Genomic DNA, 13,613 nt, shown 5'->3' with positions numbered 1-13,613 from the left:
GCGAAAAATGGAAAACTCGTCACATTCGCAGCTTGGTTATTTAAATTGCATAACAACGAAAACGACGGCGGCGTGGCGGCGGCGCTTCGAAGGAGTCGTCTAGCACCGAAAACCGATCGACTTTGGTTCATGTAGGGTTAAGATCTAATTTTGGTCATACTAAGCACAACCCGCACTTTACCGTCTAGTTTTTGAACTTAAACCCGTTATGGAATAAAATGGAATGGTTATATAAAAATACTTTTAAATTTATTTACCTTTCGTTGGATTTGATATAGAGTCACAAATTGTTGAGATATTGATACAAATCTAACAGTTTTTCTTGATTCAAATTCCGTCCAAACACATTGAAACGGTATTGGATTCACTTCGACTTAGGGGACGGTTAAAATATATTCGCTGGGAGCGCTTCTTTTGTTTTCAAGTAGAATGGATGTAAATATTCATGTTATGCGTTCTTATAAACTATGTTTTTATATGAAGAGCTTTGAGTGTGTTGATTTATTTCCTTTTAATTCCGTTCTAACTACTACTTGCAGGCATTGATAAAATCTGCAAGTAGTAGACGAAATACGTGAGATAAGTAATTATAATGGAATTAAAAGGAAATAAATCAACACACTCAAGGCTCTTCATAAAGGGATTCCGGCCGACAAAATCAAAAGATTTATGTGGTGTAGCTTTTGAATTTAACTATCGTACCAAAAGTATAATTGATTCGTTCACATCGAAATCGTTGATATTTGTGATGCTTTTACTCAATGTGACGAAAATAGGCGCATATGTCGAAGTGGTGCTCTTCCATATTAGTAGAATGTAATACAGAAGCGGTGATATTCTCCATGCACACATGCAGCAGCAGTATTTATTATTTATTGATTGCTTCGTGTAGCCAACTTTTGAGAATCGAACTCAAACGAAATGGGCAGTAAGTAAGCAAACAAGGTACTATGACTGGCAGTCGTCGTAGTTGTCGGTGAGCAGTTAAATCGATTGATCGACGAACTTTTGGACTGGGCTGTGTGAAGTGAGCGGAAAACATATAGGTATGGTATGATTCGTTTTCCATCTACGGTGATAGAAAATCGTTCATCTGCAAAATTTTCCTGTTTAATACCGAAGTAGAGTGATGAAATGCCTCTACCGATGAGAGATTCAATGCATCACTGCAGAATATAGATCACAAACGTGCTCGTATTCGGTTCGAAGGGGGAGGCTTAGTGTCTAACAACAAGCTATATAAACAACACATTATTTTCTATTTCCCAGCAGTAAAATATAATTACGCCCTCGGAACAATGTAAATCAAAGGCATGATGAATATTCTAACGCAATAGCAGCTAGAAGTCATTCAGCCGGTGAGAGCTTACTGGTCTACTGACTGGTTCTAACTAGAGTGCACTGCATAACTTAATGGTTCCATACTCATGGAAGAACCGTTTATCGATTGTGAACGCCTCTCCGCTAGTCAGCTGGTTCGATTCAGGCTAGTCACCGAAGCGAAATCACGGCATTAAGAAAGAGTTCAATCAACTTTGCAGCCCGGACCGGAGAGAAGTTGTTTATAGAACGGTGGCGTGCACAGAAATGAATGAATGTTGATTTTTGCGTTTCGCAGCGAGCGAGTGAAAAATGAAAGGTACAACTTGTGAGATTCTTTTGCCGATGAAAATCTCCGTTGGCGCGGGACGAAGAGACAATCACGAAATGAAAATAAACATTCGATTGTTTGTTTTAGGATCAGGGAAGCAAGTAAAAATATATTCGCGCTTCGATGCTGTGTTTGGATCGGGTTAGTATGCTAGCTGCAAAATGTGCTTGACATTTTGTGGTTTGGTTTGAAAAGAGATAACAGCATGTGTCAATAAAATCATGCTATACATTTCAGTGTTAATGAGTTATTTAATTAAAAAGGCATTGAAATGTATATTTGGCCTTTGTCCTTGTCGTGTTCCTGGTTTTTTTTTTCAATTTCGGTGAGCGGACGGATCTAAACAAAACGTCAACAAATTAACCCGGAGAAGTCTTTGGTAACGTCTTCCTTCGGAACGAAATTAAAACCGTTGGACCCGGCCCATGAATGGATGGGTTCGATATGTAGGTGGAGTAGTCTCCCAAGCGTCAGTGATAGGCACTTACCGTGGTGGAACAAGCAACAGAAATTTGAGGAGGGTTTGTATTTGGTGTATGTTAAGTTGTTGTAGCTATTTTACCGTTTTAACTGTATAACTCATACGAATTTATCATTAGCAGCGGTGATCTCTGAGACCTGGAACATACAAGGTCAAACTGACAAAACGTCAGGTTCAGCCGGTCAGCTCCAAATTCTTACATACATTGGTGCCGATGTCACAGCTGGTATGGTTTTCAGGTTCTTGTTTTTTCTACGAAAATATTAATTTCGTTTTCGATGTGGTGTGTAGGTAGGTATACCACGAATGACGGCTCTCCAAGATTCAATCAATGGACCACTTTGTCAAGCAGTTTTGGCGTGACTTTCTACCAGCGATTTCACAAAACTGGACCAACTAATTTCTATTTTTTTATGAAACGCACAAATGTTGGCTACTTTTCTCGAGGTTCTAGAAGAAAAAATCTCAAAATAATGTTTCATTTCAAAGTTCGAGTGGTAGTAAACGTCTGTTTATCTGCTCGAATGAAGTGGTTAATTCAGAGAGAAACTCATATTCTCTTCTCTTTAAACTGTGCAAAGATAGAAGTGCACAACATAAACACTAACACAGCGGCAATTATGCTTACGGGACTTCAATACATATACAACTGATCTGGTTGTAAATACGAGCGTTTCTGGTGCACAAGCAAAAGTGCTCAGACTGGGAGAACTAAGCATGCGGTGGCTTTGGTAGAACGAAGGCATATTTTCCTTGCTTGTTTTGTGTCGCTCATTCGCCATAGAAGCCCAAAAAGAGTGTTGTCGTCTGAGTATTTCTAGTCTGCACGTTGTAAAATCACAGCGTGCCCGTACGTGAAAACAAGATCGCTATGCCTCGCTTCTGTTATTACGTACTTTTCTTTCAGTGGCGGGTAAAATGGAGGTTGATCAACGATATGGTAAACAATTCAGCTACTATCCAGTGATGTGGTGGACAATTCAGTTACTATCCATATGAAACCAATAAATAGGGCGGACAAAAATGGTTATATTGAGTATTAAATTTTTGCCTCTTCAATGTTTTGAAATATAAATTTTACTTTTTGAAAATTCGAGACTGTGCAGTGCACGAGGTGCACATATGGACGAGACGCCACTGGGTTTCCAAATTTCCAGGGAATCAGGAAATGATAAACCTATTTCCTGGAAATTTCTGGGTCACGGGAATGAGAAAACAATGCTTAAAAATAAACAGAGTTGACAGGGATGTTTTATTTAATGTTTTGGTTAAATAAAAGTAAATTATATGGTGCTTACATTTTGTCATTAATCTGTTAGAATTACGTTTTCACAAAACGTATGTGCGTATTTGTGGATTTGTGCAGAAATGCGCGTTCAGTTTTGTTACAAAAATTTGTAGGGAGAAGACACGTTTACTTTCAGTTGAAGTTAGCTAGACTATTCTCGGATAGCAAATTCAAGTTGTAGTAGTAGGTTTAATTGTAATAAAATGTATTGCTATATTATTGAAATATCCATAATAATATAAAGATGCAATTTGTACTGTAAGTACAGCTATTAGTCTATGATGTCATGCACTTTTGTATCGAGGTTGTATGCTTTTTTTTTGTTCGTTTATTTGTAAAGCTCAAAAGCGTTAACTTTACGGAGCCGATAATTCATTGTTCTTTGTTTGTAACAAAATTCACTTAATTCTATGTCTAGTAGGAGTTGGGCCGAATACTCACGGCTTACCCGAGGTTAGAGGGGTACATTGTCGAAGGATACGAAAAAGGGAGGAGCTTGGGGGTAGGGTTTCGTTGTCTCATCAGAGCGATGTCGCCAGTATGAACGGTAGTGTGATTCTAGATTCTTCTGGAGTTCGACCGGCTATGGTGAAACCAGATGGTATGCTTTAAGATGGTTTAATTTATTGACCAGCCATTTATAGCAGATCTGGCAAATTTTCAACTAATATTATATAAAATTGGTCTGATTTAAACCAACATTTCACATATCTTTGTACAAGGCTGGTCATTAAATTTCCATACGTCTGGAAGCATACCACCATGTCATCGTCAAGAAACACCGCACACTAATGATTAATTTCAACAAAGAAAATTAAGTTTAGCTGATTTGAATGCAATATATGAATACATTTATAAATTTTCTGGGAATTTCGGGGAACGAAAATTTTGATCCCGGGAAGTATTATTTCTCGGGAAATCGTTCCCGGGAATGGAAACCCTATTTGGCATATAGTTTTTAATAATTAATATTCCAAGTCCGATGTCTTCAATATTTCTTTTACCAACGGCTTTACTTCTCTTCCGAAGGAAGACGTGACCAGAGATTTTTTATGCCTTGGAAAAATCCCACCGACCTCGACTGGGATTGAACCCAGACCCATTGGGGTGAGAAAGCAGTCACGCTTACCACTACACCACTACGGCATCTTGAAAAGTTTTCTACGGATCCTGAATTGTAATCCCATCTGTAGTCGCAGAATCTTAACATTTTTTGTTAATCCTGGATGACCTTATACTCTTCCATCGAATTCACTTAATTGAAGACTGTTGCTTCCTTGAATGCTTTTGGTGGTGACTGGTGTATTCTGAATCATATGGAGGTTAACCCGTCCAAATTCTCGGTTATCTCTTTTTCGCGCAAGAAAGAGGCTATTATGTTCAAGTATGTTTTGTAATGCACTGAAATGGAGCGCGTCAGCCAAATTAAGAACCTAGGTGTGATTTTGGATACACTATTCTCTTTCAAACAGCATATTTCGTATGCCGTCAACAAAGCTTCCAGAATTCTAGGGTTTATATTCAGGATTGCCAAAGACTTCACGGGTATCTACTGCCTTAAATCGTTGTACTGCTCCTTGTCTCGCTCCATATTAGAATACTGCTCGATTGTCTGGACTCCTCACTACAACAATGGTGTCGAAAGAGTTGAGTCTGTTCAGCGACGGTTCCTAAGATATGCGCTACGTAAACTGCCGCGGACGGATCCCTTCCGATCGTCTAGCTACGAAAGTCGTTTGCAACTGATCCATCTGGAGCTCTTGTCGTTCTGAAGAGATACAGCAAGGGCATTGTTAATTGCAGATACTTTGCAAGGACGCACCGATTGCCCTGTTCTCCTTGAGCAAATTGACATCAATGTTCAACCCAGAGCCCTACGGAATAATTCGGAATGCGCCTGCCCAAGCAACGAACTAATTATAGCATGTTCAGTGCAATCGGTGGTTTATAGAGACTCTTCAATAGGGTCTCCGCACTATTTGACTTTGACATGACTCGCCAGATGCTTCGCCGGAGGATTAGTTTTTTTTTTTCTAGATCAATTTAGTTTGTCTAGCAATGTTCCTTTTTTACGAGATTGACTTATTGATGTTTAGTTTTAGTACTGTTCATGTTTAGTTTAGGTTACAGTCGGTCATAGCTTGTTATGATTGCCTGAACAATGCGTAAAGAGCAATTGAAACATTGAACGTCGCGTGATAGTGGAATTTAATCAAGGCCTAAATACTTTTTCGTAGCCTTTTGTTTTCGGATTTGAAAGATCGTCGGTTGCAGTGGCTTGCTTACTGAGCAGAAAAACGTGGTCCCAGGTCCTTTCATATTAAAATGTATGGTAAGATCGCTTGTTTATCGTGTATTTTGCTAAACCTTTCGTTGTCGTCGGTACCGGGTTTGAATAGTTATAAAAACTTGAGTAACGGTATGATGTGATATGAGGGGCTCGGTGGCCTTAGAACAACCGTTTTTGCTTACTGAGCAGAATATCCTGAGTCTTATCTCAAGCTCATCCACATCAAGATTCGTCAATTGTTTAATTGTTAATATGACTACATGGTAATAACACCAACTCGATGATTAAAAAGGAGCTCGTTTGCCTAGTAGCAAACGTTTTTGCTTACTGAGCAGAAGGTCGTGGGTTCAATCCCAAGCTCCTTCGCGTTATACGATCGTTAGGACATCAATTCAGCTTATCGTTTACCAAAACGATCCCTGCTGCAAACCCAACCCTCTTACCCAACATCCCTGTGATTCCTCGTGGAAGTGCAGAGGACTCCTTGGCTTCCATCGAAGCGAGTGTCACGTCAACACATTCCTACCCATTCCTTTCTACACCTGCGTTCAGGCGCGGCTGGCGCTGGTATTGCCTAATTCGAGATCACCAGTTTTTACACTTGAGGATGATTGCTAGTCCTAAGCATCGTCTATTGGTTCTCTGTGTAATTACAGCTGGTCTGGCAATAACAGAGTAGCAACCTTGGGCGGTCAATCATGCTCATGCTCATGCTCATGTTCATGTTTAGTTTAGGTTACATCATGTTTAGTTATTAATAAATAAATAAATAAATAAATAAATAAATAAATAAATAAATAAATAAATAAATAAATAAATAAATAAATAAATAAATAAATGTATAATTTTGTGAAGTGAAACTTTCAGCAGTTACGCGTCAAACGGGAGCAACACGGAAACAGCCGTCTGGTACGCTTTGGACGTGTATCATACTTGCAGACCGGTTTGAGTGTGAGTTTGAATTAAAAGAACATTAGTGATGTATGGGTGCCTAAAGCGTGCATTTCTCGCTGTGCACTTGGATATCTGATTGCAGGCAAAAAGAGTAATGGAGAAAGAGAGCGAAAAAGCTCGCCCTCATTCTTCTGTCAGTTGTAAATCTCTCAATTGCGCCGGTGTGCGGTGTGTCAAAACTTATGAGCTTCCTCTGGTTCATTCGGATAGTGTTGTTCTTCGAACAAAGTTTGGTGCAAAGGTAAACAAATGAGGCACGCGACGCCTCTGTTTCGTTGTGTACTGGAGAAAAATGTACTGTTGCTGATGACCACCGGACACCACCACTCACCACACGCGGTGATTGAATAAGGATTGGGCGATGTTTGATCGATCTTTGGAAGATCGATCTTTTTCATCCCGATATCCGATTTTTCGGATCGAAAAAATCGATCTCTTCTTTCGATCTTTTTGATCTTTAAAACAAAAATAGGTGTTAAATTTTGTAATAGTATTTACATCACAAAAACAATTTACTCTCATCCCAGACTGCGTGGTAAATTTCACGAACATAACGTCAACATCAGCATCGCTCCCTACAATGACGTCACTTATTTACGTTTCCGATATTTACGAATACATCAACATTTGAAGATTTTCGCTACCTCCCTCCTGTGCTCATTGCTCCTTACCGTCACGACAACATTTAATTGAATATTATAAAGGAAAGAATTTCTTTGGGTACCAACGTAAACAAGCGTATAGTCCATTTTATACGCAAGAGTATTGATGGTCCGAAAGTGAGGATAACAATAATAAACCAACATTTTTGGCTAGAGCGAAAGTGAGGATAGCAAACTAGGCACTTGAAAATGGGATTAACACAAGTGTGCGAGTTGTAACCGTCAGAAAGGTCAATTAAAATAGAAACCATAAGATCGATCTACCAAAGACTGATTCTTTGGTACCGATCTAATCGATTCTAGAGTTAAATATAAGATCGATCAGTCAAGATCGATCGTTCTCTAAAGATCGCTCAATCCTAGATTGAATAAACACCTTTCGGCGAGATTGGATGGAATTGGATTTTGAAATCTGTGTTAGGGAATGCGCTTTTTGCAGGTAATCGGTGATAATTTTAATTATTATAGCAACAGTTTCACATTCTTCTTCTTCTTCTTCGCATTTCAAGCTTATTGCTTAGTGCATATTAGCTTATTGCGTGCTCTCAACTTAGTGCTCTAAATGCACTTCCACAGTTATTAATTGAGAGTTTTCGATACCAATACCAATGCATGAATTTGTATATTGTATGGCAAGCACAATGATACTCTATGCCCAGGGAAGTCGAGAAAATTTCCAACACGAAAGATTCCCTCGACCGGACCGGGAATCGAACTCGCCGCCTTCGACTTGGTAATACCGTGCCTTTACTGACTAGGCTATGAGGCCCCAAGTTTCACATTCGTGTATTTTTCAATAGTGATTTTTTGATAATTGATATATCTAAATTTTAACAGATTCTTAGAAAAATTTCCTATCGATGGTTGAGTAATGCTGAGTTATTAGATTGTTTGACACATATTAGGCTGGCGAGCTGTATGTTGCTTGAAACGAGGGTGACGCGCTTGTCATAGATGGCCCACAGCGACTCACGAAGAGCAACTGAATTCGATCAGTAGCGGTGCGGCTTCTTCCTCCTTCTTTCGTTGGGTACTGGAGAACAATGTTCAACGCTACGCGCCGAAAGCACTGCTGCTGTTGCTGCTGATGATGACCGACCGTAAACCACCGCACACGGTAATTGAATGAGCACCGTTCGGTGAGACCGGATGGAATTCGATTTTGAAATCTGTGTTAGAGAATGCGCTTTTTGCAGGAAACCAGTGATAATTTTGATTACCATTGTAACTGATGGACATTTGTGTAATTTTCAAAAGTGACCTTTTAAAAATTAATAAAATGAAAAATTGATTTTCCCCTTAATTTGTTTTCCGTCGATCTTGTTTTCCGTGCTGAGCACCAATGCTACCGACGCCAGGGAGGCAGCTCCTACACCTGTACCCTACCTATCGACCCATCAACTCATGAACCAGGGAACAATGGCTTTACTCCTCGTGATCAGAGATGTTATGCCTCAGAAAATCCCGGCAGCGTCGACTGGGATTGAACCCAGGCCTGCTGGGTTGAGTGGTTATCACGCTTACCACTACACCACCGGCGTCGCTAAATCTTGGCTTGTTTAGAATTTAAATCCACCCGCCATTGAGAGAGTTATAAGTAACCAAAACCTGACCATTTTTCGTAACGCGGTCGATTTTGATTTTTTGAAATTGCACCTCTAATATTTTTTCGAAAGACGCCTACGTCAAAACGTTTAAAAAATATGAAGAGGGTCATTTGTTGTTATTGACACTTTTTTGAGTTTTTACCCTTCTTACAAAGAAGGGTATAGATATCACTTGAAAAACCAACTATCAATCCGAGGCCCGAAGGGCCGAGTGTCATATACCATTCGACTCAGCTCGATGAAATCGGAACATGTCTGTGTGTGTGTGTGTGTGTGTATGTGTGTATGTGTATATGTGTGTGTATGTGTATATGTGTGTGTATGTAACGAAATGAATGCGCTCACGTTTCTCAGCAACCGCTCAACCGATTTGGACAAACTCGGCGCCAAATGATAGGTCTTGGGGTCCCATTGAACGCTATTGAACGGTTTTTGAATCGGTGAACCGGTTCCGGAGATATGGCCGGAATAAGATCCGGTGAATATGGACCTTCACGCTGGATTTAACGGAAAACGTATCAAAACCATCATATACCATTCGACTCAGCTCGACGAGATCGGAACATGTCTGTGTGTGTGTGTGTGTGTACGTGTATATGTGTGTATGTGTGTATGTGTGTATGTGTGTATGTGTGTATGTGTGTGTGTATGTAACGAAATGAATGCGCTCACGTTTCTCAGCAATCGCTCAACCGATTTGGACAAACTCGGCGCCAAATGATAGGTCTTAGGGTCCCATTGGACGCTATTGAACGGTTTTGGAATCGGTTAACCGGTTCCGGAGATATGGCCGGAATAAGATCCGGTGAAGATGGGCCTTCACGCTGGATTTAACGGACACGTATTAAAACCATCATGCGACACATCAAATTACTACAGAATTCAAAAATAAGATCAATGCAAGTCGTGTTAAGTGTTCCAGACCACATTGGACACACTTGGACATGTTCCGGGTACCCCGGGGAAGTTGCTTGAATATGAATTGAATTAAAACCCATTAAATCACATTAAAATACGATGATAAGGTGATTGGTAGCCTCACCAAATAGACTACACCCGGATATATTCCGGGTACCCCCAGGCAGTGGCGTAGCGTCACTGGATGACACGGGGGTGGGGGGCTTGGTCACTGATAATGACAATAAAATAAATAAACTTGAATAAGTAAGAAGGGTCTGATCACACCATAGGTGGATATATTCGGGTTTTTTTTACGTAGGACTACGTCTGTGGTATGGGGGTACACTTTGTGAAAACCGAAAATGGAACATGTAACGAAATTATGAAAGATTTTGAACGTTGATAACTCAGCTGTCCCTGGACCAATTTTATAATTTTATCATCAATCGATCAGAAATATTTCCACGCATCGATGGCAATGCTTCAGACTGTTGATTTTCGGCAAAAAACTATTAAAAAGTGTTAGAAGTCAAGCATTGACCAAAAGCGTCGAAATAACTAACAAATCCACCAATCACGTACATGCATATGCTGCTCCTTAACACAGTCATTAGAGAATCGTTTCTAGACGAAGCATATCGCTGTTTCCCCAACACTGTCATCGGAGAGACGTTAGTAGACGAAACTAGTTGAAGTGGCATTCGCCTCCGATCTTCGGGCGTGTGCGAATATGGAGGATGCAATTGCGTAACATTTTGTAAACACATCGCCATATTCAGAGCCACATGCCCCCAACGACCACACAAAATGCTCTCCAGAGTTGTAATTTTGTAACCAAACTTGGAAGTGGGGTGCAAGTGATTTTGATCGATTCTCTTCATCGACTTTCTGTTTCGTTAATAAGTCGACGGCAAACACATTCATTGATACGTTTGTTGTTCTGGATGATAGAAGAGCATAGCAGAAATAGTGCGAAATAGGTTAGTGAAGCCATGGTCATCAAAAGAGGAAATTGATGAAGAGAATTGACTTTCACCCCTCTACTTCTAAGCCCCTTAATTCAGTCGTCGTCCTAGCACGCTTTTGGTTCTTGGTTTACACTTGCTAGTTGTAATTCTGCTGTTCCACCATAGGGCTATCCCTTGTAGTTTTTACCGTTTATTTTTTTTCTGGAAAGGATTTTTTTTTTCATACATCGAAGAAAGGACATATGAAATTATTTTGACTGGTGAATTCCTAATGTATCTTTGTAGATCTTATCGACAAGCAACGATCCAACAAACTTAGTGATCAGCGGACCAGAATTACAACAAAAAAAAAACTAACTAATTTGTTTCGCCGATCACCCTACAATTATGGATCAGCTAAAAATACTTATGGATCCGTCAGTCTACCGTGTTAATTAAATGGAAGTGATCCGTAATTGTGGGGTCAGTGAACATGTACCGGTTTAAGCTTCTTGATGATTGATGACCTTCATGTCGCAGCCCATACTGCATTTAAGGGCAAGAGTGATATAATCTACAACGGTCATTCTGGATTCTATCAACGTTATCCTTAATCGTAGTTCGTATGAGATTCATTGCCTCCGGTTTGCTCTACTCACCTTCTTATGTAAAGGTGAGAGATGGCATGCATCAATTCAATAACGAAGTGGTGCAAATCCTATCAAAGTATAGTTAATACGTCATTTGTCTGCATATAAATCCCTTGTTATTCTATGCCATCGTTCAACTACCCATGTTTCCAATGCTGCAGCGTAATTTTCAGTTGCATATTGATATGTGTATTTCAATGCCGTTGCAATCGATCAGCAAAAAAAAATGAAAAAAAAAAATCAGAACAAAAGAGAGGCTCCCCATGTCCTGACGGGCTACCTCTTTCTCAGTTACTAACCAGCACTCTTGCAGCTACCATTCGCGTTGAAGGTTTTCCCGGACTCTTCTGGGGAAAACCCCGGCTACCTTCACCTGAAGGGTGATTTGTTTTGCTCCCACGCTAATGTGCAATTTCTCCTATTACCATACTGTCGTTGCAGCTTGGAAAGCCACGTCCCCGTCTGTTCATGACTTCGGTGGACTTTTCCGGTTGTTATGATTTGATAGTGATCTTTACGCTGGTAGTGGATAAAATTGTGTCACTGGTTGCAATAATCGTCTGTAGGGCAATCTTCGTCGAGGCTACCAGCGACGTCGTCGTCGTCGTCGACTATGAAGATAATATCACCGGTGCGTGTTACTTTCTTTTACTGACTCTCACCCGCACTCTCTTGCTCTAATCGGATTAACCACTCGTGTGGCCGTGTTTAGAAAAGCGTCACCATGGGGAAAATGCACAAAGGATTATCCCTTGTAGATTGTTGTATGGCAAGGAAGGAGAAAGTGCACTTTACTAATTGTTTTTCTTTTTTTCTTTTCTTCTGACGTTATTTGCAGATTCCACGAACGGGATGATGGCGCCGTCCCCCTCCAAGAGTTCCAAAACACAACATCCGTCGTTTATTATAACGGCGGACTCGGTGGATTCTAGTCCGGTTCCGTCCAGTCCGCCCAGTACAGGTGAGTTATTGATTTGATCAGAGATTCCGGTGAAAGCTACCGGTAAAATTTCCCCCGTCAATACATACCCCACGAGTCGCAAATCTCCATATCCGAAGAGGTGGGAGTCCACATTTCACTTTCAAACCGCGTACGATCAAACCATACGCCAACACCAGGGCGGCTTCATGAAGTTTCTGTGATTGTACACGACTGATGTTGGTTTTAATAGGTACGGGATGTAATTGAAGTTCATTTGTTCACTCTCACTGACCGCGAATTTGATCAAGAGGAAGATTTTTACCATGTACGTACGTACCTACACAGTCTTGCGTCGAGTGCTCGCCTCACATTGTAGGTACTTACTATAACAACACACTTGGAGCCGACTCTTTTATGCATATTACAGTGAATGCTTTGACGGATGGTCGGTCGGACCGCATGGTATGTGATGAAAAGTGAAAATCAAAACAAAATGATACTCTCTCGACCGTGAAATTTGAGTGTATATCTGTAAATAATAAATCTGATTCCAATGAATACAGAGAGGTACCGTTGTTTGCGGATATAGTTCTAGTCGGCATTCCTTTTTCTCACTTCCTAGTTGCTCGATCTTTGATAGTAAGAATACTGATAGAATACACTATTTTTATTAAGAAAAACCAGGTGTCAAGAAATCCAGAAACAAGAATACCGTCTAAAACTCCATCCGCTAACAACGGTACCTCTCCGTACTGTCCGGTTTTTGATGGAGTATCTTGTTGAGTGGGAGTGGACCCCGGGGGGTTTTTCTTGAGACCAATCGATGAAACCCGCTTCCGCACTTGCACTGGCTGTAATACAATCGATAGGCTGACAATTATCTCTTCCATTGTTGTACACATAGAAAGAACGAATCGGAGCATAGCTATTATTACATTAATAAACCAAGAAAGGTTGATGTATGTGACGGTCGTTCGGTGTGCCTTCTGGTTGGCAGCTTTTTGGCCGGCTGGCGTTGATGATACTTGGTTTTATTGTGCTACAAACGATAAAACCAAAGCGATGTCATGTAAATAAAGAAACTTGAAGAACGACATAACCTTAAGTGCCCTCGTTAGGCGGGTATGTAGGTCAAGTTTCTGTGTGGGTTATGGTTTTGTCCTTTCTTCTAGGAAAAGCTCTCATCGAATACTGTATTTGTAATACCGGGGCTTTTGGTGATTTTAATTTGAACTTGGAACCTTTATTTTTGATTTGCTCG

The 13,613-nt window shown here is 40.4% G+C and overlaps 1 protein-coding gene across 6 annotated transcripts in view; it reads left to right on the top strand.

The window, feature by feature from the left end:
• nuf (rab11 family-interacting protein nuf) overlaps positions 1-13,613 on the top strand; it is a 346,264-nt gene that overhangs the window by 106,833 nt on the left and 225,818 nt on the right. For 4 of the 6 annotated variants that reach the window (XM_065223418.1, XM_065223415.1, XM_065223416.1 and 1 more), the window contains exons 1-2: positions 11,884-12,061; positions 12,269-12,391. In XM_065223418.1, coding sequence (XP_065079490.1) covers positions 11,899-12,061; positions 12,269-12,391 — 286 coding nt within the window. In that variant the 5' untranslated portion in view covers positions 11,884-11,898. Of the gene's footprint in view, positions 1-11,883; positions 12,062-12,268; positions 12,392-13,613 lie in introns of those variants that run through there. The other 2 variants (XM_065223419.1, XM_065223421.1) reach the window with 1 other exon arrangement.

Source organism: Ochlerotatus camptorhynchus, unplaced genomic scaffold (assembly GCF_037179485.1).
Source record: "Ochlerotatus camptorhynchus isolate MF236.1 unplaced genomic scaffold, CSIRO-AGI_Acam_v1.1 ptg000192l, whole genome shotgun sequence".
In the NCBI taxonomy this organism is placed as follows: domain Eukaryota; kingdom Metazoa; phylum Arthropoda; class Insecta; order Diptera; family Culicidae; genus Ochlerotatus; species Ochlerotatus camptorhynchus.
This window is presented reverse-complemented; position numbering and strand designations above follow the sequence as displayed.